The sequence below is a fragment of the Balearica regulorum genome, chromosome 12, assembly GCF_011004875.1.
Source record: "Balearica regulorum gibbericeps isolate bBalReg1 chromosome 12, bBalReg1.pri, whole genome shotgun sequence".
NCBI classification, from domain to species: Eukaryota; Metazoa; Chordata; class Aves; order Gruiformes; family Gruidae; genus Balearica; species Balearica regulorum.
Window position 1 is genome coordinate 15,961,443 of NC_046195.1, and position 26,935 is coordinate 15,988,377.

General features: G+C 40.2%; 1 protein-coding gene across 1 annotated transcript in view; it reads right to left on the minus strand.

Moving 5' to 3' along the window:
• Positions 1–26,935, minus strand: part of AGBL1 (AGBL carboxypeptidase 1) — a 269,330-nt gene that overhangs the window by 197,822 nt on the left and 44,573 nt on the right. Inside the window, exons 7-16 of the mRNA XM_075764872.1 lie at positions 24,997–25,162; positions 23,957–24,024; positions 21,066–21,182; positions 19,480–20,081; positions 17,436–17,519; positions 16,534–16,620; positions 16,012–16,160; positions 12,998–13,085; positions 5,045–5,186; positions 1,526–1,683 (exon numbers count right to left, since the gene is read on the minus strand). Coding sequence (XP_075620987.1) covers positions 1,526–1,683; positions 5,045–5,186; positions 12,998–13,085; positions 16,012–16,160; positions 16,534–16,620; positions 17,436–17,519; positions 19,480–20,081; positions 21,066–21,182; positions 23,957–24,024; positions 24,997–25,162 — 1,661 coding nt within the window. The remainder of the gene's footprint in view (positions 1–1,525; positions 1,684–5,044; positions 5,187–12,997; positions 13,086–16,011; positions 16,161–16,533; positions 16,621–17,435; positions 17,520–19,479; positions 20,082–21,065; positions 21,183–23,956; positions 24,025–24,996; positions 25,163–26,935) is intronic.

Sequence of the window (26,935 nt, forward strand, 5' to 3'; positions counted from 1 at the left end):
ACTCCCACCCCACTGCTTTCTGTTCTGTATCATCATTATCGTGGAACAGAAGTGCTTAAGGGCAGGAATTATCTCTTCATGTCAGGCGTGGACAGCACCCACCACAGCGAAACCCCCTAATCATGTGCTGTATGTGCTACTGTAGTGTAAATAATACTATTAATAGCAACACCAACAATCCAATTTTCTCTCTGACACTGCCTCCAGTTTCCGCCACTGAAGCTCTGTACGTGCACGTACCTTATGAATTCCCATGTAGCCTGTACTTGGCGATTTTGCTTTAAGATTTCAACCTAGTAAAGCACGTTCGTGTTCAGAAATTTGCTAAGTCAAGGTAAATGCTCAATTTATAATAAAATTATTATAATACAAAGTATGAGCTCAGGATGATTACGCTATAATGTCACCATAGCTGCAGTCACTGTGCTCTAAACCTGAACCAGGAAAGATAGCAATAATTTTCACCAACTCTGATATTTGAGCTTCTTTTTAGTTTATGCATGTATCATGGACATTATGAGGAGTCCTACTCACATATCACCACGTACCCCTGAACGGAGAATTCTGCAATTAGAAATGTGGTTCATATCACAGAATCCCGTTGGATACTTCTAGCCTAATACCTCCGTGAGATAATGATATATATTTGCTTAACATCCCAAAAGATCTTAAGACAATTTAAATTTCCACACTCCCTCAAAGTTCTCAACCTGTGTTATAGATGTGTGAAGAGCAGAGATAAAAAAATCAGTTTATGCCTTGTTACTGACTCAAGAAAAAAAGTTAACCTACATATAAATAGTAATTTAGGCTCTCAAATCAAAGCTAACCAGAGTCTTCTTATCATTTGCTGTTGATTACAGAAACTTGCATATCTTAATCTTGTTAATCAAGTTCGCTGAAGGTCTAAATCTTTGATTTTCACAATGAAAAATAATGACCTTTAGATATAACATGACAGTTATAATATTTATCATTAGATTGTACACCATCGCTTCGGACTCTGACAGAATGTAAGGAGCTATATTGTGTCCAGATGGATCTACTGGGCACATTGGAGGAGCTGGAGTTTCACCAGAACAAGGAAGACTTCAGTTGCTGCCCACAGCTGGGAAAGAGTGATCTTGTACTTTTTTTTTTTTTTTGGCAAGTTTGAGACCTCAGAATACATAAATCATTTCAATATGGAACATCACCACACACACAAAAAATCAAATTTCTTGCCCCATTGATTACTTGAACACGGTTTCTTTCTGTTGGAGATATTTTATATTGACCTTTGACATTGATTAAGATCATTAAAGAAAAATTTGAAGTAAAAAATGGTGTCGGCTCTCCTGCCTCCCCCTTGTAAATCTGTAATTTAAAAAAAAAAGCATTGTAATTGGATATTCCCCATATTTAGATTTCTTTTTCCAAAATGAGAAAAGCAAGAAAACCAACATGTTCACAAAACAGGTTGTCATTGCCACTGCTGACTTGACCGCAACTTGCCAGCATCTTTTTTAATGCTTCATTTGGCTACTTACAGAATTGCTCCAAGTCGTCTCTTTTTTTAGATTCTGGCATGGCAGTGATCGTGAGCAACGGGCAAAGATTTCCTCCTAGCGTCTGGCAGAGTGTCTGCTGCCTCCAGTAAACCTTCTTGGGGTTCCTGTTTTGTTCCAGAATATCAAGATGGGACTGAGAAAGAAGCAAGGAAGTAGATTTATAAATGAGTTCACGGTCTATAAAATCTGATTTTATTCCACTAGCTGTGTGTTACAATTGGTCCTAATTTCATCTCTTGCTAACTTCCCAGCTTCCCTCTTCTGCCAGTTAATATCATCACCTTTGACATCCCACAAATACGCACAGACCATTCAGAATACATCCCAGTTCACTGAAACTGCAGAGAACTGTTACTCTCACATCATTTTACCCACCCCATTTCCAGGTGCTTCTCTTATTAGCATAAAGGAACTTCTGTGCATACATGAAGTCCCAAAGTGAACTGCCTACTCCTTATATTCTAATAGCAACTGTGCAGAAACGTGAGAAAATTCACCATTTTCGAGCATTTATGGAACTGACTGGTTATCTGTCAAGCACATGCCAGTGAAACTCAGGAACAACTCCACAGCAGCAGCAGCCAAACAGTTACATCAAAACAACATGTTGTACCATCAGTAGTGGGAAATTTGAAGAGAGTCTTTCCAAGAAGTTATTTAAAAAGGAGATTTTCTTTTTCTGCCTGCAAAGTTTATGGCAGTTTTAAACAATTCTTAAGTCCAGCAGCTTCTTGAGAAATTTGAGAAAAAGAATTGGCAGCTAAAAAAAAAAACAAAAACACAAGACTTTTTGGAACAAATTCTGATCGTCTCATTAGACACTTAGCCACTTGTCACCCACACACCAGATGACGTGTAGTTCTCTCTGTTTACATTGCAATTGCAAGTGGCAAGATTAGTGTAAGCAATGCCATCGCAGGGTGTTGCTAAGGGTTGTGGGACACCGGTTGTCTCTCAGTAGAAATAGGTATATTACAGTACGCACACTTGTCCTAACAGTACTTTAACCAAAATGCACCAATTCCTTACAACCCTTACATGGTCACTTTTTGTCTTTACGAGTCAGGGCTTATTTTAACTATTTATGAGACAAGACATTCCTGTTCCTCAAACCTTAGAGCTTCCTGTCTTTCAGACTGCTCTCCCAGTATCCATCTGAATGCAAACACAGAACTGAAGTTTACAGTCATCTATGTCATAAAACAATTAACATACTGCTCTATAAAGTAAATTCAATTATTAGACGCATCTAATGGTCTTGCATAGATACAGAGAACTCAATATAATCATTTATTTATGTTCCTAGTACCCAGTGAAACTTAATTGGGTATAGCTGCCACAGAGATTTCATCTAGATATCCAAACAATTAACACTGTGATGTAAAAATAGATAAATTACTGTTCATAAAATAAATGTAATTACTAATGGACAAAAAGTAATGAACTGCAGAGTGCATCCAGTTCAAATAGGATTCTGCAATATGTATTTCCTGTAAATATGCCTGTAACTATTAAATATATATGATATTTTAAAACATTTTCAAATTACTAACTCTATATACAAGTTTATCTTCTTCCCCAAAGCACTACGTATTTAATTGAGCCCTTGGGTTCATAATCACTTTTAATTTATTACTGATATGTAAAACCAACATACTTCACTAGTGGACAAATGCTTTAAAAATGAAATCTACTGGTGTGCAAACCTGATTTAGTTTATTTACTATGGAAATTAAAGTAGCATAGAAATGTGCAAATTGCATCACTTGACATTTTAAATTAGTCCAAGCAAAGAAGCCTTTTAGAATTATTAGAGACAACAATCGTGCTTTGGCTAAAGAGCCGGACATGAAAAATCTATCAATCTTTTCCATCCATAATTCGCATTTACCAAACTTTATCGTCCTTACTGAGTCTGAGTTCATTTAAACTTTTCCTAGGGCAAAATTCCCTTTAACTTCAATGAACATTTTATTTGAAGAGCCAGTGAAATACTTCAAGACTTGGCCCTGCAAGTCTAGGAATAACATCTTTTTCATCTCTATTCTATTCATTGAGGAGCAGGTGAGATATTCAGGGATTCCCAGAGCATACAAACTCTCCAAGTCTCTCTTGCTTTTGTGCCAGCGGAAGATAGAAATCAATAACAGTAAAATAATGATGAGGCACTGCATTTCAGTAATAAAGTATGGTGGTGAATAAGTCCACCCAATTCTTCAGTATTGCATTTGTCTTTTCCCCTGCAGACTGTAGTATATACATGCCTTCAAGGCTATAGGTCAAACCCCGCTACTGGAGCATTGATTTTGAGGAGTAACTGGTACCCATAAGCCTAATGAGAAGTGAGCTGGCAGGCCTATTTTGGACTGTGAAGGCTTGACTGGCCCTCTCCCAGATATTGGAAGCAGTTTCTTTGAACATCTATAATGGGATGCAAAGCAGTTGACAAGAGACTGTTGTTTGAGTGGGAATTAATCTAAGCCTAACTATGCTGGCATGCCAAGCAGCATGGCTAGTAAGTGGGACAGAACATTGTCTCCCTTGAAAGCATAGTCTTTCATCTCTAGTAATGGCAAGCTGATACCATTAAAAAAAAAAAAAAAAAAAAAAAAAAAAGAGTCAGCCCAAACTTCACCAACCCACACTGGCATTTATTGCCCAGAAGAAAAAGGGTTGACAATGGAAATTAAGGTGAGAAGGAAGGGGAACTGAGCTACTGGAACTGTGTGTCTTCATTTTCAGTAACATCTTTCTCATCTTTAACAACAAAGCAAAGCTACTCCCAGAACTATTCGTTTCCCTTCTTTTATCCCACCTTCCTTTCAAATCTTGCGCTTTCCTACATCAATCACAGAGAAAGCACATTGGATGCATTTCCCAGAAAATTCCTTTACCATCCACCTTGGCCAGAAAAGACTGCAGAAAACAAGTCCTTCCTCAGAAGGCAAAGTTGGTACAACTCAATAATACAATTTACACCTCGGACTTGTATTCTTTTAGTTTCCATACTGACAGCATGGGTGGGGGTGTCACAAATGCCTCCTGACAATCCAACTAGCACAGAGGAAACAGCTGACAAAGCATTCCTATGAGGTCCAGCCCTGTGGTATTGCTGGGTGCAGCCTTGAAAGCTGAGCTGTTACCCTCTGCCAGGAGGGGTGGGCAGCTTTCACTTTCTGAGTTGCCATCAGCTTTAGCCCCCTACTTTCCACTCCTTCAGGAGAAGGATCCTGCAACTCTAAACAGACATCTTTGGTTTGTGTTATGACTTGTATAAGAATTAATGGTCTGTACCCCAGCTTATGTCAAACAGAAATTTCTTTTCTCCTACAGCATTCTGGGCTTCAGAGCTGGCATGGGCTGCAGCTCCAAACAAGATAATAACAGCACCATGATCATTAACTGCTTGTGAAAACAGTCCTCTACACTGTCTCAAAATCTACACATACCCTGTCAGGCCCATTAGCTTATCTAGATGGACACATCAATATTACCATCATTGTGGAATAAGTGTAGGGGTAATGGTAGGCCAGATAGCAGACATCATCTTTGTGAGGGAACTTGATGCTGAAGGTGAGTGTGTAGTAGCATTTTCCTCTCGTGCCTCCTGCAGCTGCACTGCAGCGGTAGTGGTTTCTGGAAGAAGAGAAAGAGAGGGGAAGTAGATGGTTTTCACTTCCAGATGCACATTTGGAGCAGCCCTGAGAGAATGAAGCATTGAGAAGTGTCTGCCCTGAATGAGCTTTCATCTCATGCTATAGATGGGCTTCAAACTCAATCAGTCATTGTACCAAGACTGGGAAGGGCCCATGCAAGTACAATCAATCCAATCCCAGCAACAAACAGGTACAAAAACATAACACAGAGCTAAACAACATCCATTAACACAGCAACGCACCTACAAGCTATGTGAAAGAAGGAAGGTTAGAGAAACCACGGCTCCACACGCAAACAGGACCACGACAATAAGTACCACTGACCAAGGTGGTACACCAGATTCAAGGTTGCCTTGGGATTCACGTAGTACAGAGACCAGCAGGGAGCTCCGAGGCAGAACTGTGTGTGGCAGTACTGGGCACAGCCAGTCACAGCTACTCATGTGCTGCTGATGGATGGGAGCGCTCTCATCGGAAAATAACTGTTTCACTTTGTGAAGGTGCAAATAAGAAGCCAGCTAATACTAGTTCATATAGCACACTCCAGATGTATTTAAACTAATGCATTCAGCTAATGCTGCTGTATTTCTTCTGACATCCAAATTATCTTGCTCAGATGCCGGTACCTATTCACAGCCCTGAACAATGCCATGTGAAAATATTCTGTGAAAGCCTGGAGATTTAGAAAATATGAATACCTTACCAAACCAACCATTCAGTTCCACCACAGGAAGAAAAGCGATATTCCAGGAATAAAAATAAATAAATAAATAGGACATACATAAAAATATTTCACATATCAAAGACTCTTTCCTAAGTAGGAAGGAGGTGAGTGGGTTTGGGTAGAGACTGCACACAGAGAAGTGACTTCATATAGATGTGCAGGCTGCGAGCTACCCAGAGTCCTCTCATTTGGATCCCTCCTTTTCAAAGGCTTGAGCCTCTCACTGTCAGGGAACAGCGAGGACCAGTTGCTCCATAAAAGATGGGGAGCTGAGCTCAACGTGGAATCCAGTAGAGCAGGGGCCTCGCCAAGCAGGGTCCCCTCCCACAGTACCTGAGCAGGTCATGCCTAGGCTGGGGGGGCAGACAGCTTCACCCACACATCCTGATCATCAGACAAGTTTGTGGTGATGAGACAGGTCTGTGCCAAGCCAGGAGGTCCGTCCATGGGTCAGGATCCAGATCAGAGCTCACAGGAAAGCACAGACACAGCAGTGACTGAGCTGGAGCCTCACTACAAGAGCTCAGACTAGGACTGAGTGGCCAGGGCTGAGCTTAAATAGAGCTCCTGGGCCCATGGGTGTGGGTGGGGGCCCTGGGGGAGGCTGGTCAGGGTCATCAAGGTCTACTACTCTGATAAAGAAATTACTTTAGGCTGAGTAAGAAAGTTTTCTTTCAGCAGAGATGAAGAGACAATTCATGCACTTTAGGGAGAAGCCTCGCAGCAAATCACATCCATAAATACATTTCAAACAATATTTTTCCCACATTGCACCAATTATGCTGTTGCCGAACCTTCTGATTCTGAAGGACTGTGAGGTTTCTTTGACAAATGTTATCATCAATGTTGCATTAAAATGCAAAATAGAAGAGGCAACCAAAAGATGCAATTTCAGCTCCTGAAATTTACAATACTAGTTTATTTTGCTGCTGTTCATTTTTATTCAAAGGGGTGGAGAAAAAAGATAATTATTCTTGTCAAATTCTCCAAAATAATCAGCTCTTTTTCATAAAGAAGATACAATACAATGCTGCTGGGTTTTCACCTGAATTTAATAGTTAGGAACACGTGGGGTGAGCGATACTGACTGGATCAATAGATAGTAGAGGAACACAGTCGCAGTGGCAAACTGAAAAGCCTATGATTTTATTCTGCTGAACCCTTCACCCCAACATTTCTTTTCCAAATAAACCATCTTAATATTGGACAAAGAGACTCAGAGGAAAAAAAAAGAACGCACAAATATAGAAACATCCACTTAGCTATTATATATGTATTTCAGTGGATCCAGGATTTGAGTCTTTTTTTCTTTAAGTCAGGACAATGACATTTAATCTAGTTCCTGTTAATTTTGACAGTGAAGGATAATTAAGAACCATTTCTTGTATAGTGCATAAAGAAAGTACTCATCTCCACAGCCTCTATTATATTCAGTGTCACTTGGATAGTTAGATGACCTTATTCACAAAGAACTGTCACAAAATGCTGAGATCTTCTGAGTCCTCTCCTCAGAATTCACATTTGCAGTCAGAGGTGCAGGAAGAAGCAGGTTTTTGCGGGCAGATATTGCCTAAATATCTTACATACAAATTGGGGAAATATTCCCACCTGTCCCTAATGCTCCAGTAAAGGCTTCTCTCTATATAGTCTGTAATTGTGCAGCCAAAAATATCTCTCGTCTAAAATGCCACCTAACCCAGATGTTGTGCACTACCAGACACCTCTGACCTTGACTACCAGTGTAGCATCAACGGTCCTTACTCCTGAAAGTGCTCAGATGGCATGATCCAGAGAGTACCGATGCACGACGCTCTCACTGCCCTGCTTAGCAGCACATTTCATTCTTGTTTTGAGTACCTCTGCAGTTCCAGCAAACTGCCTGCCCAGAACAGATATTTCCAGGCTTTTGAATCACTTCTTGACACCTGCTTCAATCTATAGCAAACTATCTGGTAGTAACAGGAAGTTCACAGGTGGCTTTGTGAGGATTCAATATTCTTCACTCATGCATTAAGAAGAAAAACCACTTGTAAGAAGTGTAAATGATCATGTATTCCTACTGAATATAATCTGGTCTCCTCACAATCCATCATACAATGCAGTAGCTCTGAATCTTTTAAAAGGAAACTTAAAGAGAAAAAAGAAAAATAGTGTTTTCTTCCTTGCCTCCCTCTCCTCTTACTGCTGTCAGCTCAAAATGGCTCTCTATTGCCTCCTTGTTCCTCCACCAGGCTGATAGTTTTCTTCTTCACCCCTTTTTAATCACAACGCTCTACCATACCAGCACGAAACCCAAATTAACAAGCAAGGAAGAGGGAAGCAAAAAAAGACCCTAGCAACATCTGGTCCTCACTACCTTATTTGTGTTCTCTTTCAAAAAATGTTCAAAGTCTCACATGCTCTCTAGAAACAAATATGCTGATTATTGGAAAGAAAATAAGAGACCAAAGTATGGGGGTTTTTTTAATCAGCATGTGAGCTGTATCTACTGTGCCTTTCAGTCACTTTGTAATAGTAAAATCATTTTGCTTGCTGTTCTTCTTCAGAAATAATGTACAGGTAGTATATTTCTAGCATAGCTGTGATGGAAAGTTAATTAATAATAATTATACTACTTATCACTCTGCACAATATTTTTTGAGCTTAAAAGACCTTTGCAAGCATTATCTAATTAAAACTTGCTGCCCATTTATCTATTCCCATTATTTGAGTGGGAGATAAGTGATTCTAATTTTCCATCCTTTATAGATGGGGAAACTGAGCCACAGACAGGTGAAGCCAAAGATACAGGCAGGTCGGTAAAGGAGCTGGATTGTAAACCAGGAATTCAAAAGCACCAAGTGATACAAGATCAACATCTCTTGGTCATCTTGCCCTTAGATTTCCTGTCTGCAGCATTTAGTGTAGTAAAAATGACTGGTAGCTGATGGAATATGGCATTGTATCAGCTTAGACTAAAATGGCCAAAGAAAATATCAATATCCTGGATTTCTAGGCCATTTCAAAACAGAGTCCAAATGGAAAGTAAACTATTTAGTACTTTTAATCTGCTGATGCATTTGCTTTGTCCAAAATCCTTCTACCACCTGGAGTCTGGTGTCACATGCTCTGACCTTCTTACATCTCTAAGCGTGGCTGCTAAGTGCAGTATGCTTTAGTAACACCATGGTTCATACCATAAAAAACCCCCAGTATTTAACAATTTACAGGGCAACAGCTGTTATTTTGGGGTCTGCCACATTAGGAACTGGAAAATGCACAACACAACTCCCTTTTCAAGGGCCAAATCCATGTTAAGGCATCTTTATTGTCAAGAGTGCAGGCAGAATCCCAGTCAAAGCAGAATATTCCCACAGCCATCTTGCTATTAAGGCCTTCAGTCGTATTTTAAAGGTCAGGTGCTCTCAGACTGAGACTGGTGTCTCAGCCCTCTCTCGTAGATGTCATTAGAACTGAGACGTGCCCTGCTAATGCTATAGTGATGATTTCATCTAATGTGATTATAAAGATGCTGAAGAGAAAAAAGACGACTGAGTTCTGACACCATTATGCTCACCCAACAACCAAGTCTTTAGTGGTGATCTGAGAACAAAACACTCCATGTACCTCATTACTATCTGTGAACTGACTATTGTCTGGAAAAGCTGGAGGTTAGATAATATGTGTAGAATGAGCCATGAAACCAAAGGCACAAGCACGTTGTCACCAATTCAGCATGCTGCCATTGTTCCTTAAAATAATTTGCCGGAAAGGAATATTATTCAGCACATAAAAGCTGCCAAGACAGCAGGTGAATTAAGTGATCTTATAGTGGCTGCAACTCTGTTTATCATGGGTGTATCCTGTCACTTCATGGAGAGGCAATAAAATAAAGCAGAAGTGTCACTCAGCTTCCTTTTGACAAGAGCACTGCTAATATTCTCCGTAACATAAAAACTCTTGTGAGACATATGGGAAAGATACACGAAGACAGAGCTGTGCCACAACATTCATCTTTATGAGTGAACTATCCCATCTTCAGTGAACATGAACATCAGCAAAGATCAGCCAACATGTATTACCCAGACATCTTGCAAATGTGCCTTTCCTCCCACTGTCCTTCAGCTCAGAGGTTGCAATTAAGGGCATGTCTGAGTTCCTGATCTTTGCAAGTATATCACTTTTCCCAAATTTATTAATAACTCATGGTAAAATGAAGTTCCCTTAAAAATCATCTTGGTAAGATGAAGTTCCCTTAAAAATCTGCCAGTCTTACCCCAGGATACCCCTGTGACCAGGGTGAATGGAAATGAAGCTCTTTCCCCCAAAAAACAGAAGCAGCACATCACTACAGCAATCCCATCTCCTATTCCGAGCCAAAGTCTGAGCAACCCCAAACATACTTTCTTCACAGTCCCTCCCACAGTACAACCTCTCACGACTGGGAATCTCTTCTATAATCACTGAAGCAAAAAGATTAGAGTTTCAGTAGAGGTGAGAGTTCATTTGTGTGTATGCACGTTATTGTAGACACAAGGACATGTGTAAACCTGGAACGTACAGTAAATAAGACAAGTAGTTATCCTAGATATGTTGACATATAATTCAATCTACAGTTAGAAAACACAGAATATTCCAAATCAATAAAACTCCAGTTTCTGACATTCTCAACAAGAATCTGATTACAAGCTTAATTGTACAATCATGGTTTAATCTTGGAAGTCAGCTGCTGTTTAATCACTGCATGCTAGCTGCCTTGTTAATGACATGGAAAAATACTGCTATGGTAATCAGCACGTAAAGTTTGCCCAACCAGAAGCCCATACTCACAGAAGCCAGGTTACAGGCAAGCAGAGGGAAACCACTGCACCAAAGTATGTTAGCACTTGAGGTAGAAAAGGTTAGGTGAATAAAGGTTAGTGAAGAGTACTTGGAACAAAATAAAATTGTACTTGGAACAAAACAAAATACTCAAATTGCTACAGACAGGATGCCAGGTTGCGAGAGGACAATCCAAGCCTTCAGCCTTCCCCTTCCCCCTCCCCCTCCAAAAAAAAAAAAAAAAAAAGAAAAAAGCCCAACAAAACCTAAAAAGTGATTATAACAGATATTTGGCACAACTTGGAATTTTTTTGTATCAACACAAGTTTGAGGCTCTGCTACTTCTGGAAGGCAGCCCATTATCATTGTTTGGGTTTATTGTCTTATCAAATTCACTTGTGAACATAGCCACCACTGAAGCTAACAACAAAATTGTGAACTACAACAAAAATATAATTTCTTACAAGGAGAAAGCCCATAATTTCACTTCAGTTTCTAAAATCATCACATAAGTTCATGAAGAGAAGAGTACCATTTAGAACATAAGAAAAGTTCAGCTTTGTCCTGAGACCACTACTTACCATGCCAGACAATTATCATTTTTGTTAATTGTGTTAACACTTCTCTGTTTTCTCATATTTCCCTGCCTACCTACAGTTGTCAGCTAGCCCAAGCCCTATGCTTCAACTGCAAAGGCATTAAGGGCAAGGATCAGATTTTTGGTTTGTTTATACAGTGCTTAACACAGTATCCATAGAGTCCTGAGACGCCGAGGCATTTTGGTGATGCAAATTGGTGAATAGGAGTCATGATAAAAAAAATAATTAGAAGAACAAAAATAAAAAAGGGAAAACTTGTCACTCAGGCATTCTCAGCCCCAGCTTTCAGGTCATGACAGGTAAGGCCAGGATAAAATAGTGAATTAACACCAAATGCTGTAGTATTTGATTACAAAGTATGTGAACTTCACTCATAATGCTCTACCACTTCACCCTCAACATTGGACCTCTTTCTTCCAGTGCAGGGCTCCTCTCCCTGCTTGTACCACCCCAGGCTACATCATTCCCAGACATCCCACTCACAGGCACTCGACCAAATACATTTGGTCACAACTACTTGTTCTGTTCTATCCCCCAGCCTTCAACTCTGCACAGATTTTCTAATCCAAAACATACCAACTATCCTAGTCCTGAAAACCCTCTCGTTATCTTTAAAATAATTAATAAATGTTGTGGATAACATTTTGGAAACCTTGAGAAAGCAAAGCGGGGTTCATTCAACCTACTGAAACCCCAAGCTCTGCACTTGTCTCCTTTGACTGCAAAAGCCAGAATGAATCAGGGATTAGTTTTCCGCATGAAAATGAGATACCTGGATGAGAATGTTTCTCACATGAGTCAAGCTCCAGCTCAGATATAAGTTAAAGATGAGACTGAACTAGTGTTTTTCTTCCGAGGTGCTGACACACTGCAGAAACAGCCTGAAACAGGGAACTTGGATAAATATTAGCACTGAGCTTGTCAGAACTCCTTTACACCACTGGTGCCTGGCCCCAGTAGAAAAATACAAGTTCCTGTATGACAGCGAGTAAGGCTAATCCCTACCATTTCCGCTGTCAGAACCAGGTCTACAAACAGTGCATGGTGCCAATAAACGTGGCCGACAGAGCAGTTTGCCTTCTAGGATTTGAGTTCCGGCTTTGCAGGGAAGAGAAGCTGGTAGAGATGCTAAGGTATAGAGACAGATTCACAAATAAAGGTATATGTCTATTTCTACCTATGTATACAGGTGTACATAGTGTGTATATATGTATATACGCCCACCCACCCCCTATGCATATGCTAACCCTTCTTTAGCTCCTCCTCTCCTCTCTCAGAAAAGTCAATGTGTGCAAAAGAAAAACAATTATTCCACCCAGCTCATTTCTTCCTGGACAGGGGAAAAAGCCAGCTACACTACCTTTGTGGGTTAAGCTTCATTGTGTTCCTGGCTGTATCGGCAAGGTTTGAGCATCCTCCATTCCCTTTCCTCCTCCTAGGAAAGTGAATTCTGCGCATGCCCTGTTTCTCCCCAGACATCTAATATCGAGATCTCACTTGTAGCTGTTTTCTGAAGCTGGAAGCACATAACACATTGAACTAGAACCAATTTAGAGACATTTGAAACAGGTGGCACTGGTGGTCAAAGGTTAACAACATCAATACAGTTAACAGGAGGGGAACAGAGGGGAAAGGAAGCCACAAATTATTCACCAAGAATGCACTTACTTGTAGTAGCAGATATCATAGCCTGCCCGAAGCCAGCAAGGCCTGCCCTGGAGAGCTTCCTTCACTGAATACATGACCAGCTGCATGCCTACATAAAATAAGACAGTTTCAAGTGACATGACTTTCCTGGCTGGAAAAGACAGAGGTGGGGAGGAAAAGGCCAAGCAAGAAGCATTATTTTGTCTGTGCTCTCTCTGCAGATAGTTTATGCAAAGTAAATGCATTTCCCAAAGCCCCATACTTTGTTCTGATGTAGCTATGTCTGTACAAAAAGCACCTAGAGAAGAAGTGAGCTGAATGGAGTTTATTAGAAAATAAATTATCCTACTGGCCTTTGCAAAGGAGGACTTCAAGTTACTCTGTTTACAAACAGAGGAAGGGAAAGAAAAGAATAGGAGTCAAGGCATCAACAAGATCAGTAATTTGGTTAGTCCAATATTTTATGCTTGGATGCACTATTATTGAAACCTTAATCCAACCACAGCATTAGAGATATGGTGCATCCAGTACCGTACCTTCAGAAAGTAGCAAGCAAAACTAGAAGAAGGCTTTAAACTTGTCATTAGACTTAAATAATACCTATATCTCATAAATGCCAATAATGATAGCATCCATGTTTGTACTGTATTATACCAGAAGATGACTTCTTCCTGACCTCCAAAATATCACCATTTCGTGCCCCGAGGTACGAGGCTCTCTCTGATCTGAGCTGCATATACATTACCTGCAGCTCCATGAAGCCAGCCCATCTGCAGGCAGTTTTTGTATCAAACTCCTTTGCTCTACACACCTGCCTGCTCTTTTTCAGGTACACTAAGGATCCTGCCCTCACCAGCAAAGCACAGGGTGTCCCTGGCGAGGTGCTGGCAGCTGGGGGCTGCAGGGGTGGCCTGCACCCCCCCAAGGAGGTGCCACCCAGCTGGGGTGGACCCAGCACAGCCACAGCTGAGCCCGGCAAGGACGCTGGTGGTGCTTCTGTGAAAGCGTATTGAAGAAAGGTCTGCAGTGCTCTCAACAACCCAAATTCCAGCTCCTGCCTTCTCTGAGTCCAAAGGATACACACACCAAACTGCCTCTGAGCAACGGTTGATTTTGGTCTGCTGTTTCATTTTAATTAAAAAAAACAAAACAAAACAAAAAAAAAAAAACAAAAGCCCAACAGTTTTTCCTTTCCACTTTCCCTATGGAAACATTCAGTTTTACAAAACAAACACAAATCAGGCTGCTGATGAAATCTCATTATTTCCCATGGTAGAGAAAGTTGGTGGAAAAGCGGGAAGGATAGAGGTGGAGGCTGCACCTCCTGACTTGCTCTGCTCCTAGTCACAACTATTTCCTGAAATATCCTTTTTGCCAATTCGAAAATTACACAGTGCCATCTAGCCAAGAGCAAAAGGGAAGGGAAAAATCAAAACAGATCAGTAACCAGGAGCTGTAAAGTATAGCCACCCTTGGCACTTTGGCACTACATCACAACTAGAAGCTTTTAGTATTATGGCACGGGTGCTAGCCCAGAAAAGTGCACGGGGAATGTCGTGAATAAACAGCGTCTCTTACCAACAGTCTGTGTAAATATTATGAATGTGCTGGAAGGGGTAACGAGCCTCGCTCAGCCAAGCCAGATAAGCTAGAGCTTCGCTGCCCTCTCAAAGCAGCAGAAGAAACCCACAGAAGAGTTGCTTTTACAGCCATCCCACATACAAGCCATACAAAAGCAAGCCATGGCTTAGCCTCCTTACACCGGATGGTATTTTCACATTTTTATTCCAAATATATTTGTCATTGCACGCTTGAACATGTGAGTCATGTACAATTTCAGGTGCACAAAATGAGATTATAAATGCCGACAACAGCCAGACTAGCAGATAGCAAGTCAACTTCCATCAATAAGAGCCAGAATCTCTAGCTGTGAAGCTACTTGTGGCTATATCAGAAGTTTTATCGGGGTTTACAGTAGGACCTCAACGTACTTCATTTTCAGGCTGCTACCAGACACACCAACACTGAATTGTTTGGTAATTCAGGGAAGCAGAATAAGATGACAGAAAAATAAAATATTCATTTTCATTTGGGATCTCTATGGATACTTGAACTCCAGTCCTTAGGGTTAAAGGGCAAATGCCTTATAATTCATTATGCCACTCATCCAGCCAGTTTCACAAATACAAGTGACAAGTCATTCCAGCTCCTAGTGCTATTTGTTTTAGGTACATTGATCCTGAGAGAGTCCTCCTGGTGATGTCAAAGGCTGTATCCACAGGGTTTCAGAGGAATGCAAAGTCTGATATTAGGGGCTTATTAAACATTCTGAGTCAGGTCTTGAGCCAGCGTAAATTAACACAGCTCCATGGAAACAAATAAAAAAACCCAACTTATACCAGCTAAGAATTCAACCCACAGTCTTCATGCAGAAGAAATAATTTCTCTTCTAAAATGGACATTGAAAGCTGGGATTTGCCCTGCCTATTTCTGAGCAATGCTGCCTTCCTCCTGAACCACACACTATGACAGGAGCTCAAAGACAGCAAGGAACAGAAATTTTTTTTATCATTAACATCAGTAGATGTCTCAGCAGGTCTGAATGCAAAGATGTCTTTCTGGATAAGCCCAAAGAATCATGAATATTTGTTTGAGGATTATCTACATTTATTTAAATCTTAGAAGCACAGTCCAATCCTATGCTGCTCATTCAATTCCAAATTACCATCTTTTTTCCTCTCTCCCAACCCCAGTGCCATTCTTCCTCAGTTCTGGTCTCCAAGCACAGAACACTGACTTCCCCCCACCCCCCCCCAATCTTCTCCCAGGTCTCAATATTCAGCTTACTTATCAGTCCTCCTGAGGATAGAGAAAGGTCCTTTGACAAATCTAAAGTAACTCTTCCAGTGGATTTCAGGGCAGATAAGATTAAACTTACAGTCTCCCTTACAGACATAGAAAGTTCAAAACCTTTATGGTATTAAAAAGATATTCTTGTGAACAGAAGAATACTCCAATTCCCAAAAGACTCATACCATAATTAAATTGGCTATTGAACTTCTCACAGTTGATAATGTTGAAGCGATAGGCAACTTCTAATTTCATGTCACGGACTTCAAAGTAGAACCACTGGTGATGCTGGTTGCTGTTCACATCTGCATTCATAATTAAGTCATACTCAAACCTGTAAAGAAAGATCAGAAAAAATGGTGGCCAGCAACACCCAACCAGTCTTCCACTGAGCCTGCTGAAGACAACAGGCTACACAATCGAATTCATTAATAACCAGTGAGAGTCAAAGAACACCATCAAACTATTGGTGCCCAGATACACCATTAAATACTGACACTGTGTTAGTCATCTCAAGACATTTTGAGCTCTGTTTTCTCACTCTTGTTACTTTCATGACATCTAGGTGTTGGAAAGCATGACAAGCTCTGTGTGATATAACCTGCTTCCTTGGTCAACCCTTCCCAAACCCAGGAGAACTCCACCATTTCACACCGTGGTCACAGCAGAAAGGCAGGTTGGGACACAGCTGCCTCAGGCGTACTTACTCACGCACTTGGATGGCTTTGCGAAGGTTTCCCGATTCAAACTTGGAGAAGAATGTCAGACAGCCCGGGGCGCCTGGGCTTGAGTGACTGCAGTAAATCAAAGCAAGGATACCTATAACAGGTTGCTTCAAAGTCAAGCTTTCCCCAGCATCTTCTGTCCACTAAAATAGTTTTTTATTTTTTTATAAGCAAGACCCCAAGCAAGATCTTCCTATCCAATGCAGCATTCTTCTCTACTGTTGCTTAGTGATTCTAAATCACATCATCTTTTCATTTCTCAATACTCCCTTTTGTCCCAGTTCACATTTACATTCCTTATTCCAGTTACTTTACACACTGAGTTATTCTCATTAGTTTATTAATTGCACAAGGCAGCTTTAGAGAATTGCTATACATTTACTCTTCCTTCATCTATATAGTTTCCTTCTCCTAAAGCTTAGAAACCCTTAAATTCATCTTGAACAACTTCACAACTTTCTCCTACTTCAAACCGTCCTTCACGTTTTTTCCTCTAAAGAATTTTCTCCGAGTCACTCATCCTTCCTCTGAACACAATTTCTTCATACCTGGGAACCTCTCAACTGCCCTGTGCTACACCTTCTCAAAGACCGTAATTGCTGGCCATAGTCGAGCACTTAAAACAGTTCACAAGGCTGGATATATGGTTTTCAGAACCCTTTTATAAGTGCCACACCTTTTAGGATACATCTACAGCCTGTGACACTTTCCCCAGAGCCACATGCAAGGAATTTACTCCTCCAGCATATTTTTTCCTGTTGAGCCTTTACCTCCTAGGTTATTTCTTCTATACATTTATCAGAGCTGAACAAGTAAACTGAGCTTGCTGCCTAACCCAGCACTGACAGTGCCCCTGGTTACAGTATTCAGTTTAAGTTACTCACCTGGGCTCATCTAAATCAAAAACAGTTCTGCTTAACACATCACCAGGCTGGATTAAGCGGCGAACGTCATCTAGTACTTTCTCCCTAGGGGAAAAAAAAAATAGAATAAAAAATTGTAATGACACTGAGAAATCTTGATATAGCGTAATCTTTTAGAAGAAATATGAAGAGGCTTAGGAAATTCTTTTGAAGGACTGGTAAGAAAGAGGACTTCCACGTGCTAATTCCAGATGAACTTCATTTGTGTGTATATTTTTTTTTAATTATTTTTACCATGAGAAAGCTCCTGCTTTCCCATTACAACAAGTTGCCTTTTGGGTTAAGTGACTGATTTTCTAAAATTTTTATTCTCTACAGTATTCTGTCAAGTTTGATTTATCCCCAGTTCTTCCCAGTCAACGTCAGTCTCCCAAATGGCCAGCCTTGCCCCGTGAGGAAATATCTGCCATAACTTATAAACCTACTAGTCTGTCTCATAGTGAATCTTGACTCTAAATCAAGCTAATTTCTACTCATTATTAAACTGAAGTTTTCTGATCCCTAAAGATGATCAAATGTGGAACACCAGATTGTCTTCCTGACCTTTGCAGCAATCATGTTATGCCCTGAAGCATGATATGATTATTCCCATTTTAGTTGTATGTTTACACGTTATTACAGTCATAAAAGCAAATCTTTTAGAGCAACAGTGCAAGAAGAAGATGGTAGAGTGCTTTTGCCTCTAAATAAGATTTTTAGCTTTTATATTTGCTGCAGAAACAATCGTTATCTCTCTAGAGGTCCGAAATCAGTAGTCTTCACAAATGCCATTTGATTAGTGTTGATTAACTTTAAAGTTTAGCACAGAATCCAGCCTCGTTGGTATCTGCTAGTAATTCTTTATGCCACTGAAAAGAAATGTAAAGTCATTGCACACAGCCATGCATGGAACAGACAAAATGGTAGCAATAAGAAGAGCTTCCTCTCCCAGCACAGCTCCCAAACACAGCTTTCTCCTCATCTGAACACCTAAAATAACATGAGAAAAAAACAGCATCCTCTAGCAGTATGCCATAGGGGATATCTGGTTTTACTTCTTTCTGCATACCATATATGTTGTCTTCTCCTAATGGGCTGGGCAGTAGGGAGGGAAAGCCACTTGCTTACCTTGACTCTCCTGATGCTCTCTAGCTCATGAGAGACTTCCCAGAAGCAGGTGCACATGCTAGGGAAGGAGGAGAAGCTTCTGGAGGACCCCACGGACCAGAAAGAGCGAGAGGCACAGTGAGAAGTGACACAGCAGCAGAAGGGTAGACAGGGAGATTCCCGAGAACAACCTGACACAGACACGCAGCTCCGAGAGGACAGAAAGGATTTTTCCTTAAAAAGCCAGATGAGACCCGTTGTTGCACACACTAAAGATGGCTGGATTAAGATTGAAGGCAAAAACGTATCCTGAAAGGACACAGAGTCTCCTCCATCTGCAAAATGAACTTGTTCTCACTTGTGTTCTAACAAGGTCACAGATTCACAGGTCATTCTGGGTTTTGGTCTGCTTACTTTAAGGAAAAGTCACTAGTAAATCTGTATCAGAGCTTTGACCAGCTTAGAGTTCCATTACACACATAGCTACATTGATAAATTTATCAATAACTAGTTTAATCAATAACAATTTGGAATATGAGACAGGGGGGTCTTTATGGATTCACAGAAGCCATAAAAATCTCACTCCAAGGTTGCCACTACCACCTTCACCTACGAGACAAAGAAAGCAACGCACAGACAGTTCACAATGCATCCGCTGACACACAGAAATTCCATGTCAGAGATAGGAAATAAGCCTGCTGATTCCTAATCCTGTTCGTAATCCAGTCAGCTAGCATTTTCCTTTCCTCGGGAGTAAAGCCTAAATCAAATCATCCTGCTGTTTGGCCTTGCAACAAATCACTGGATAGCCCAAAATTCATTCTATAACTTCCTAAAACATTCACAGATATGATAGTCAGAAACTACAGAAACAAGTTTTGAGCCCAAGAATGTGGTAATTATAGTAAAGCACGATCACCTTTGAACCCCATCCTTGCGCTCCAACAAGGGCTTGCTGGAAAGAGGTGGCTGGTGTCCCCAGAAATCAGGGAAAGCCAAGTCTTTGTAGTCTGATATGGACTTAACACATTTGGCCCTAGCTACGTAGAAGCGAGGGCTGTGGAATGGGATATCCCCTTGGTGTTTCTCCAGAAGATTTATCACCATGTCTGAGCTCTCCAGCCTCCCTCCAGGACTAGGATTGATCGAGGCCTCACGTTCAGGGTAAAATATTTTTTTGTACCAAGCAGCCTCTATTGGGAGAGGATGCAAAGTAAGCGCGTGACTCCTGGCTGGATCTTCCTCTTCACAGGAGTCTGCATCTTGGGATGTTTCTGCAATGTCTCTCTTTTCATCAGTTGGATCCCATCTGCTTTTCTCCTTCTTTGTCCAGCTCTGCAGTGGCACTTTGAAATCCTTTTCCCCTGGCTCTGGTCCCATCTCTGTGACACTTTGGTTTCTCCATCTGTAGTTTGGATGTTTCACAGAAGTAGCACTTGGAATGAAATGAGAGGGAGTAGAGGGAAAACTCTCAGTCCTGTCCTCCAAGCTCTTCTCTTCCTCAGATTCTGATTCAAGCTCCTTTAAATTTAAAAAGCAGAAGAAATTAAAAAACACTAAAGACAGATTGTGCCTCCTTCCAGAAGAAACCTTTCAAGGAAAAAAGAAAAAATATTTACAAATCTCTCAAAACTGTACTCGTCCAATAAAACAACCACAGTAAAATCAGTCCATGGACCACCTGCCAGAATTTCTTTATCCATAAAGCTGTTTCAACAGTAGTCCTCAAAAACTAAAAGGATCAGACTGAGTCATCTGGGTGAGTCATCTCCACCCAAAGCCGATTGTTCTAACAAATTAGGGAAGATAATTTGCAAGACATGTTTTTAGACTGTAAATGTTACAGCAGGCTAAAGGAGGCCAATCTGTCATGCAAAACTCCACCCCTGTCTTCATGCAAGCATATAAACTAATCCCGTTTGGCTACTTATGGTCATAGTAAGTGTCACAACATTGTGTCTACACAAGATACATTAAGCCAGTGGTTCTTTCTAGATTCATATTTGAATCACGGCTTTCAGCTCTCCCAAATTCCAAGACTTCTAATGAGTGCAATACTCCATCTCTTTTCCCAGACTGCAACAGAACAATGATTGGAACTGTGCATTTCACTCAGCAGTGGTGCAATCTTCTCCATCACTTCCTTCAAAAAACTAGTTGACAGTATTTAGTTTCCACATCTCATTCTGATCTTGATATTGCCATTGAAATTGCCAGCAAATTATTATCTGACAGATTTCTCATGTGGCAACTGATTCAATAGTGCTTATTTAATCCATACCCAGCTAAATGTACACCAAACAACATCAGTCCCTTTCTATCATTCTTGATTCACACCCATCAACTATAGCAAAAATTCTTAATCTTTGTTTATCCAGTCCTATAAGACATCTAGGTTTCTTTTTGCAATAGCCTTGTCTAGTTATCTCTTGTCAGTGCTCCCTTTCAAATATTTCTTAAACTCTTGAACATGCACAAATGAAGGAAGCCGCACTATGACAGTACCTGAAAATTATGGGAAAGTTCCGGACACATTGCTTCATATTGTCCAAGCTCTTCCTCTGGCCAGTCAAGCACTGGCCTTAACCTTAATTTGTTCACATCTGTCTCCAAATCATAATCCTACAAAAGCAGAATTAGAAAAGCACATATATTAAACGTGCTCCACAAGATGACTGTTAAAGTAATATTCTGCATAATACCCTTGATTTCTAATGATAGACTCATTTAATGAGTCCTATAACTCTTCTTCCCATACTCATGGAGACTGTTAAAGTAATTTTATGGAATAGAAAACAGAAGCACAAGAGGAAAGACTACATCATGAAAAAGTGGAATTTGATCTATTGGAATTTGCGTATCTAAGCAGAGATACCATGAAAAGACGGTTTCAAAAAAAACCCCCAAAACATCAAGACTGAAACTTGAACCTTTTTAAAAGCACCTCAGCTTGGAAGGTTTCAAAATAAGAGACACCAACAACTACTAGTTATTTCTGAGCATGTCAACCATTCCCTTGCTTATGTGGTGTAAACAAGTAGGCACAGATCCTCAAGATATAATTGGTAATATTCTGATTCAAAGAAACAATAATCAAATAAATGCATATTTAGCAAGAAAATTCTCAAAGTATATAGAAGGCAAAATTCTCCTCCCAGGCTATCAGCGAAATTAGAAAGCTTGACACTTCTACCTTTGATATAGAAAACCACATGGTTTCTCTGAGTGCCTACCAATCAAACAGAAGGGCCCACATCTATATCATTGAACTTGCAGGCACCAATTTTATTTGCAGGCTTTTATTTTATTTTTATCTCTCAATGCTGTTTATAAAAAAAAAAAAAATCTGTGAAACACTTGTTCAATCTATCTTCTATACTTTCCAACTTTCTTGATATTTTTATATGAAAAAAGTTTTTTAGATATCCACTATCAACAAATCAAGGACAAGATCCATATCTGAAACTTTCACAAAGGCAACTGTGCATTGATGTGCAACCTCCTCCATATCAGATACAAGAACCAAACCTGAACTGTGTCAAGCATTCAGTCATTGCATAAGAAACCAGGAAAAGATGGGGCAAGAGGGAAAGATGGAGACCTGGCAAAGATGACTGACCATTACACTACAGCATTATTCAGATAATTTAACAAATCATCAGTAAGTATGCCCCAGCAAATGCCAGAAAAGTTATTTGCTCCTGATAGACTAATTTCTGAAGCCGTTATCAAAAGAAAAAAAAAAATTGCCAGAATGCAAAGCGTCCATGGCATTTCAAACCCTGAGCCACACTTGTATTGCAAAGCAGAGTTTAAACTGCTGTTTGGGCCTAGTTAAAAAGGCAATGAATGAAGAGCTCCACAGAGTATTTGAGGTCATTTTAAAAGGATTTGCCAATAACAGCATCATGATGCATAAGCAGCTTCAAACTTGCTGAAGATTTGAGTTGAGAAGGATAGCTGGTTGATGTGCTGATTTTGATTTTCATAGAACTGTTTGAACAGTTACCGATGGAAGTGTAGAGCCAAGTTTCAGTTTGGTTGGTATTACTAGTAGGCATGGATATGTGTCATGTATCTGAAAATGTTTGTAAATCACATCAATACCAGGAAACATTGTGCAAGTGATAAAGGTAAACTGAAAGTTCATTATCCATTCCCTGCTTGCTTTCCCTTTAGAAAGATTTGTCTTGGGATATATATGACCAGCACACCAGACAAACAGTACTTAAAACTCATTAAGAGCAAGTTCTTAGGCAAAAAAAATCCTGCTCACATCTACTTGGTAAATCCTTATGAATAATGAAATAGTTCAGAGGCATATAGGACCTGTATCTGAATAAATAACTAATTGAAGAGGGAGATAAATTCACTATGAACCTTATTCCTAATGAGCATCTTGACAAGCTCTAATATTCAGATAAAAACAGTCAGACAGGGGCAAGTTAGGACACTGAGCTAATATGTTTTGTTTTGGTTTTTAACTTCCTTTTTTTGTTGTGTGACAGCAGTTTAATAGTTGAGGAGAAAAAGACAGGGCAAGTAATGAAAATGCCCTTCCACAAAAGTCTCGATCATATCTAATTAGACTGTATTCGCAACTTCACGTCTTTAATTTGCCTTCCCAAACCACTTTATGTGGACAAGACTTATTAGCAGCATTCACTCCTTCACATTAGCGTATGTGCTTGTATGTATTGTCACAACAAGAAAGTTTGCACTGTCATCCTCAGCTGTTAGAGTTTTTGGAGGAGGGTTTTTGTTTTGGGGGTTTTCTGTTGTTTGGTTGGGTTTTTTTTCTCCCCAGTTAGGTCATGATGGAGAGTGCAAAAGGAGAAGTCAGAAAAGTCTTGAATAATTCATTATATTGTTTGTCTGTGTGCAGCAGCAAATAAAGAAGGAATCTAGGTTCAAATGGCCCAGCTGTGGCTTAAAAGAACTAACCTTTTCCTTAGGGTAGACGCACAGCCCAAATATGCTCTGATATGGGAAGACAAAGAGGGTTAGTCTTTCCTAGGTTACAATTTAGTTGTCCCCTACAAAGTGCCATTTCTGGCATCAAAGATTCATCATTTATCCCTGACTCTGCATGTGATTCTAACAGTCGCTGCTCAGTCTCTCTGCATGAACAGAGAAGTCACCAAACCCGTGCCATCCTGGGTGACAAGCACAGCAATTAATAAGATAAATGCAGGGGACTCTCTTCAATGAAAGTCAGTGCTTTCTCTTTTTTTCTTTCAAGTACCCTTCCATTATCCTATTATTTGTGTAGTGTATGTAGGACCACATGCATATCTACATTCTCTACTTAGGTTATCAGGATGTCAAAACAGACAATGAAAAGTTTTACTTTCCAGTGTGTGGATGATTAAGGAAACTATGGCTCATATACGTACTTCCTCCTTACTCTCCTCATTATCTAGGTCTTTTTCAGGCTCTTCCTCTCCATCACTTTCATAGTCACCTGCAGAAGTAGAAAAGAGGTAGAGGCAGAGGCGTTCAACCTATTATCCCTCTCAGGCCTCCAAAGAAATAAGCGCTATCTCCTGCGTGTGCCACACGCCTTCAAACTACAACCCACCATAACCCTGATTAAAGCAGATCCCATTTTTTAATCTAGTATAAATGAATTTGGCACTAAATCTCCCACTTTTTAAAGCTCTGTTCTCTGGGACTCAAGCACTGCCTTTCAAAACCATGACAAATGTCACCATGATATGGATCCAACTCATATTACAAAGCAATACAGAGATTTTCTGCTTGGCTGCAATTATATTACAGGATGCTCTTAATCTGTATTATCTAGATTAGGATGGTTTACTGCTATCATTATTACAGTATTTGAGCATCTTCTATATGAAGCTGAAAGCAACAGAGAAATTGCTTGTGTGTATCACGGAGCCTACCGTTTCTCTTTTTCTGTGGAGTGGCTGTCCTGCCCGTGCTTAAGTTCTGCTTTTCAGTAAGTGCTCGCATCTTTTACTTATACAGCGTGACTGTTATCTGTTTTTATTTTAAAAAGGAAAAAGGATAATACTTCCTGCCATTTTTTACTGAAAAAGCTGCAGAGCAGTGTTCCCACCTCAAATAGTCATGCACAAGTACAACTATCTCTTCCTCTGTTGTTATTGTGGAGCAATGGCATCTCCAGCCTCTGCTATGCCCATTCTGTTCCATTGTTTTTTGCATAATAGAGGACTATTTTTTTTTTCCTTGCTCCTTTTAGTTTTCTCATTTATTCTTCAAACAGAGTCTCCATGTTTTGAGAAGACCTGCGAGTAGTTTCGTTTCTACTGAGTGACACTGTAGGCCATCAGATTAATTTTAACTCTAAACCTCAGGACTAGGGTACTGAGACTCCCTTCCCCAGATCCCACATTTAATTCTCTTGTCATGCTCCTTTTCCTCCTATTGAACTCACCCTTCAGGCACTTACCTTCAGATCCCTCACATGGACGTTCAACCTTGGCGTTCCCAGGAAGAGGGAAGGAATAGGAACTTCTTACTGTCGCAACAGGTAGAGGCTCCTTCGGGTGACACTTCCTCAGAATCTGAGTCACAGTGGTTATGATAGGATCCAGATTTCTGCAAGATAAACAGTCCTAGGAACCAAAGGAGAACAATGTTAAGAATTGTTTCTTACAATTGACCTGCCTATACAATAAACCAGAGCGGAGGCATTCTTCTGATTGGTATACGAAATCTTTATATTTATGGCTTTTTTTTCCTGCTCCCTCCTTGCTTTTTGGGGTGTGGTTTTTTTTTTCCTCCTTTTTACCATTAAAGAAATCTACCTGGAATAGTAAGACCTCAAATTCTTGCAGTCAATTTCTTACAGAAATACAGTCTAACATGGACCTCAGGGGACTTCCATTGATGCATGTCTGTCTCTTCTCCCAAGTAACAAGTAATAGGACAAGAGAAAACAGCCTCAGGTTGCACCAGGGGAGATTTAGGTTGGATATTAGGAAAAAATTCTTCACCAAAAGGGTTGTCAATCATTGGAACAGGCTGCCCAGGGAAGTGGTTGAGTCACCGCCCCTGGAGGTATTTAAAAGTTGTGTAGATGTGGTGCTTCAGGACATGCTCTAAGACATTATAATCAGGGTATATTAAAGGAATGTATGATAGCTAAAATATACTAGCTAACACAGGTTAGCAGCAGCACCGAAGAGATATATTCTTTAATACAGAATTTAAAAAATCCTGCAGGGAGCCCATGTATATATTTTGGCTGCTAACACATGCTAAAATCTGTGCTTCTGCTTCTCCACCACAACTACAGCCAGAGCTATCATGTCAAAACTAACACAGGTAAGCTAGCACAGTTGCACCATTATTTCACTATACACAGTGCTCAAAGAGAGCATTCCCAGTGTATTCTATATAGTTATGCCTTAGGCCCAATAGTTAGTCTGAAAGATCACTATATATTACCTAGTCATAAAATATTGAATTCCTGCAGTATCCCACACTGTCTACTCCTATAACCTAGAGTACGAATTAGAAGTGTAAGGAGCTATGAGCGCCCAGATGTACTTTGAAGACATAGAATATTTTTGTATTTTTATTACCATGCTATGCAAGTGAACTCCTTGGTCTTTTGTTGCAAAGAGAACACCACACACACACCCCCCAGAACGAAAAGCAAAGAACCCCAGGAGACCATAGTAGGTGTATATCTTCAATTTAACAGAGTCAGAGAGTTTGGATAAGCAAATTACAGCTGCTGCGCAAAGGTGAAGTTGTTTAAAACTGATAGATGTGATGCTCACAAAACCAAGCCTTCAGATTTCCCCAAGCACAGTGCATCTATACCACAGCCTCCATCAGGGAGGCTGACTAATCAATGTTGCATCCTACCTAAATTCATAAGCTGCACCATGTCTATCAGCATGTTATCTTTAGTGGCTTGGGACTAAGATTTAGCTCATCAGAACACAAATGCAAGTCAAATAAGCAGCATGAATATTCTATAAGGCAAAAGAGGAATATTACAATACATTCTAATACCATTTAATATTTTTGCATCCCTTCAGCACAGATAAAATGGAACAGGCCCATGGGCAGAACAGATACTTTGTGCTGTTGTCTGACAGTCCACAGTTAGGATTTAGGCTGGACAAAAAAATATTCAGCAGAACCAGGAAGATGACCAAAGAACATAAAGTACTTCACTAGATCCAGGAACAGGTAAATGGCTGTATTGGGGTTTGGGGTTTTTTGGTGGGTTTTTTTGTGTTGTTTTTTTGGGGGTTTTTTGTGGGTTTTTTTTTTGTTTGTTTGTTGGGTTTTTTTGGTTGTACAGGATTTTATTCCGTTTTCTTATGTATGATTGAACAGCATTATGAGATTCAGTGGGATTAACCAGGATT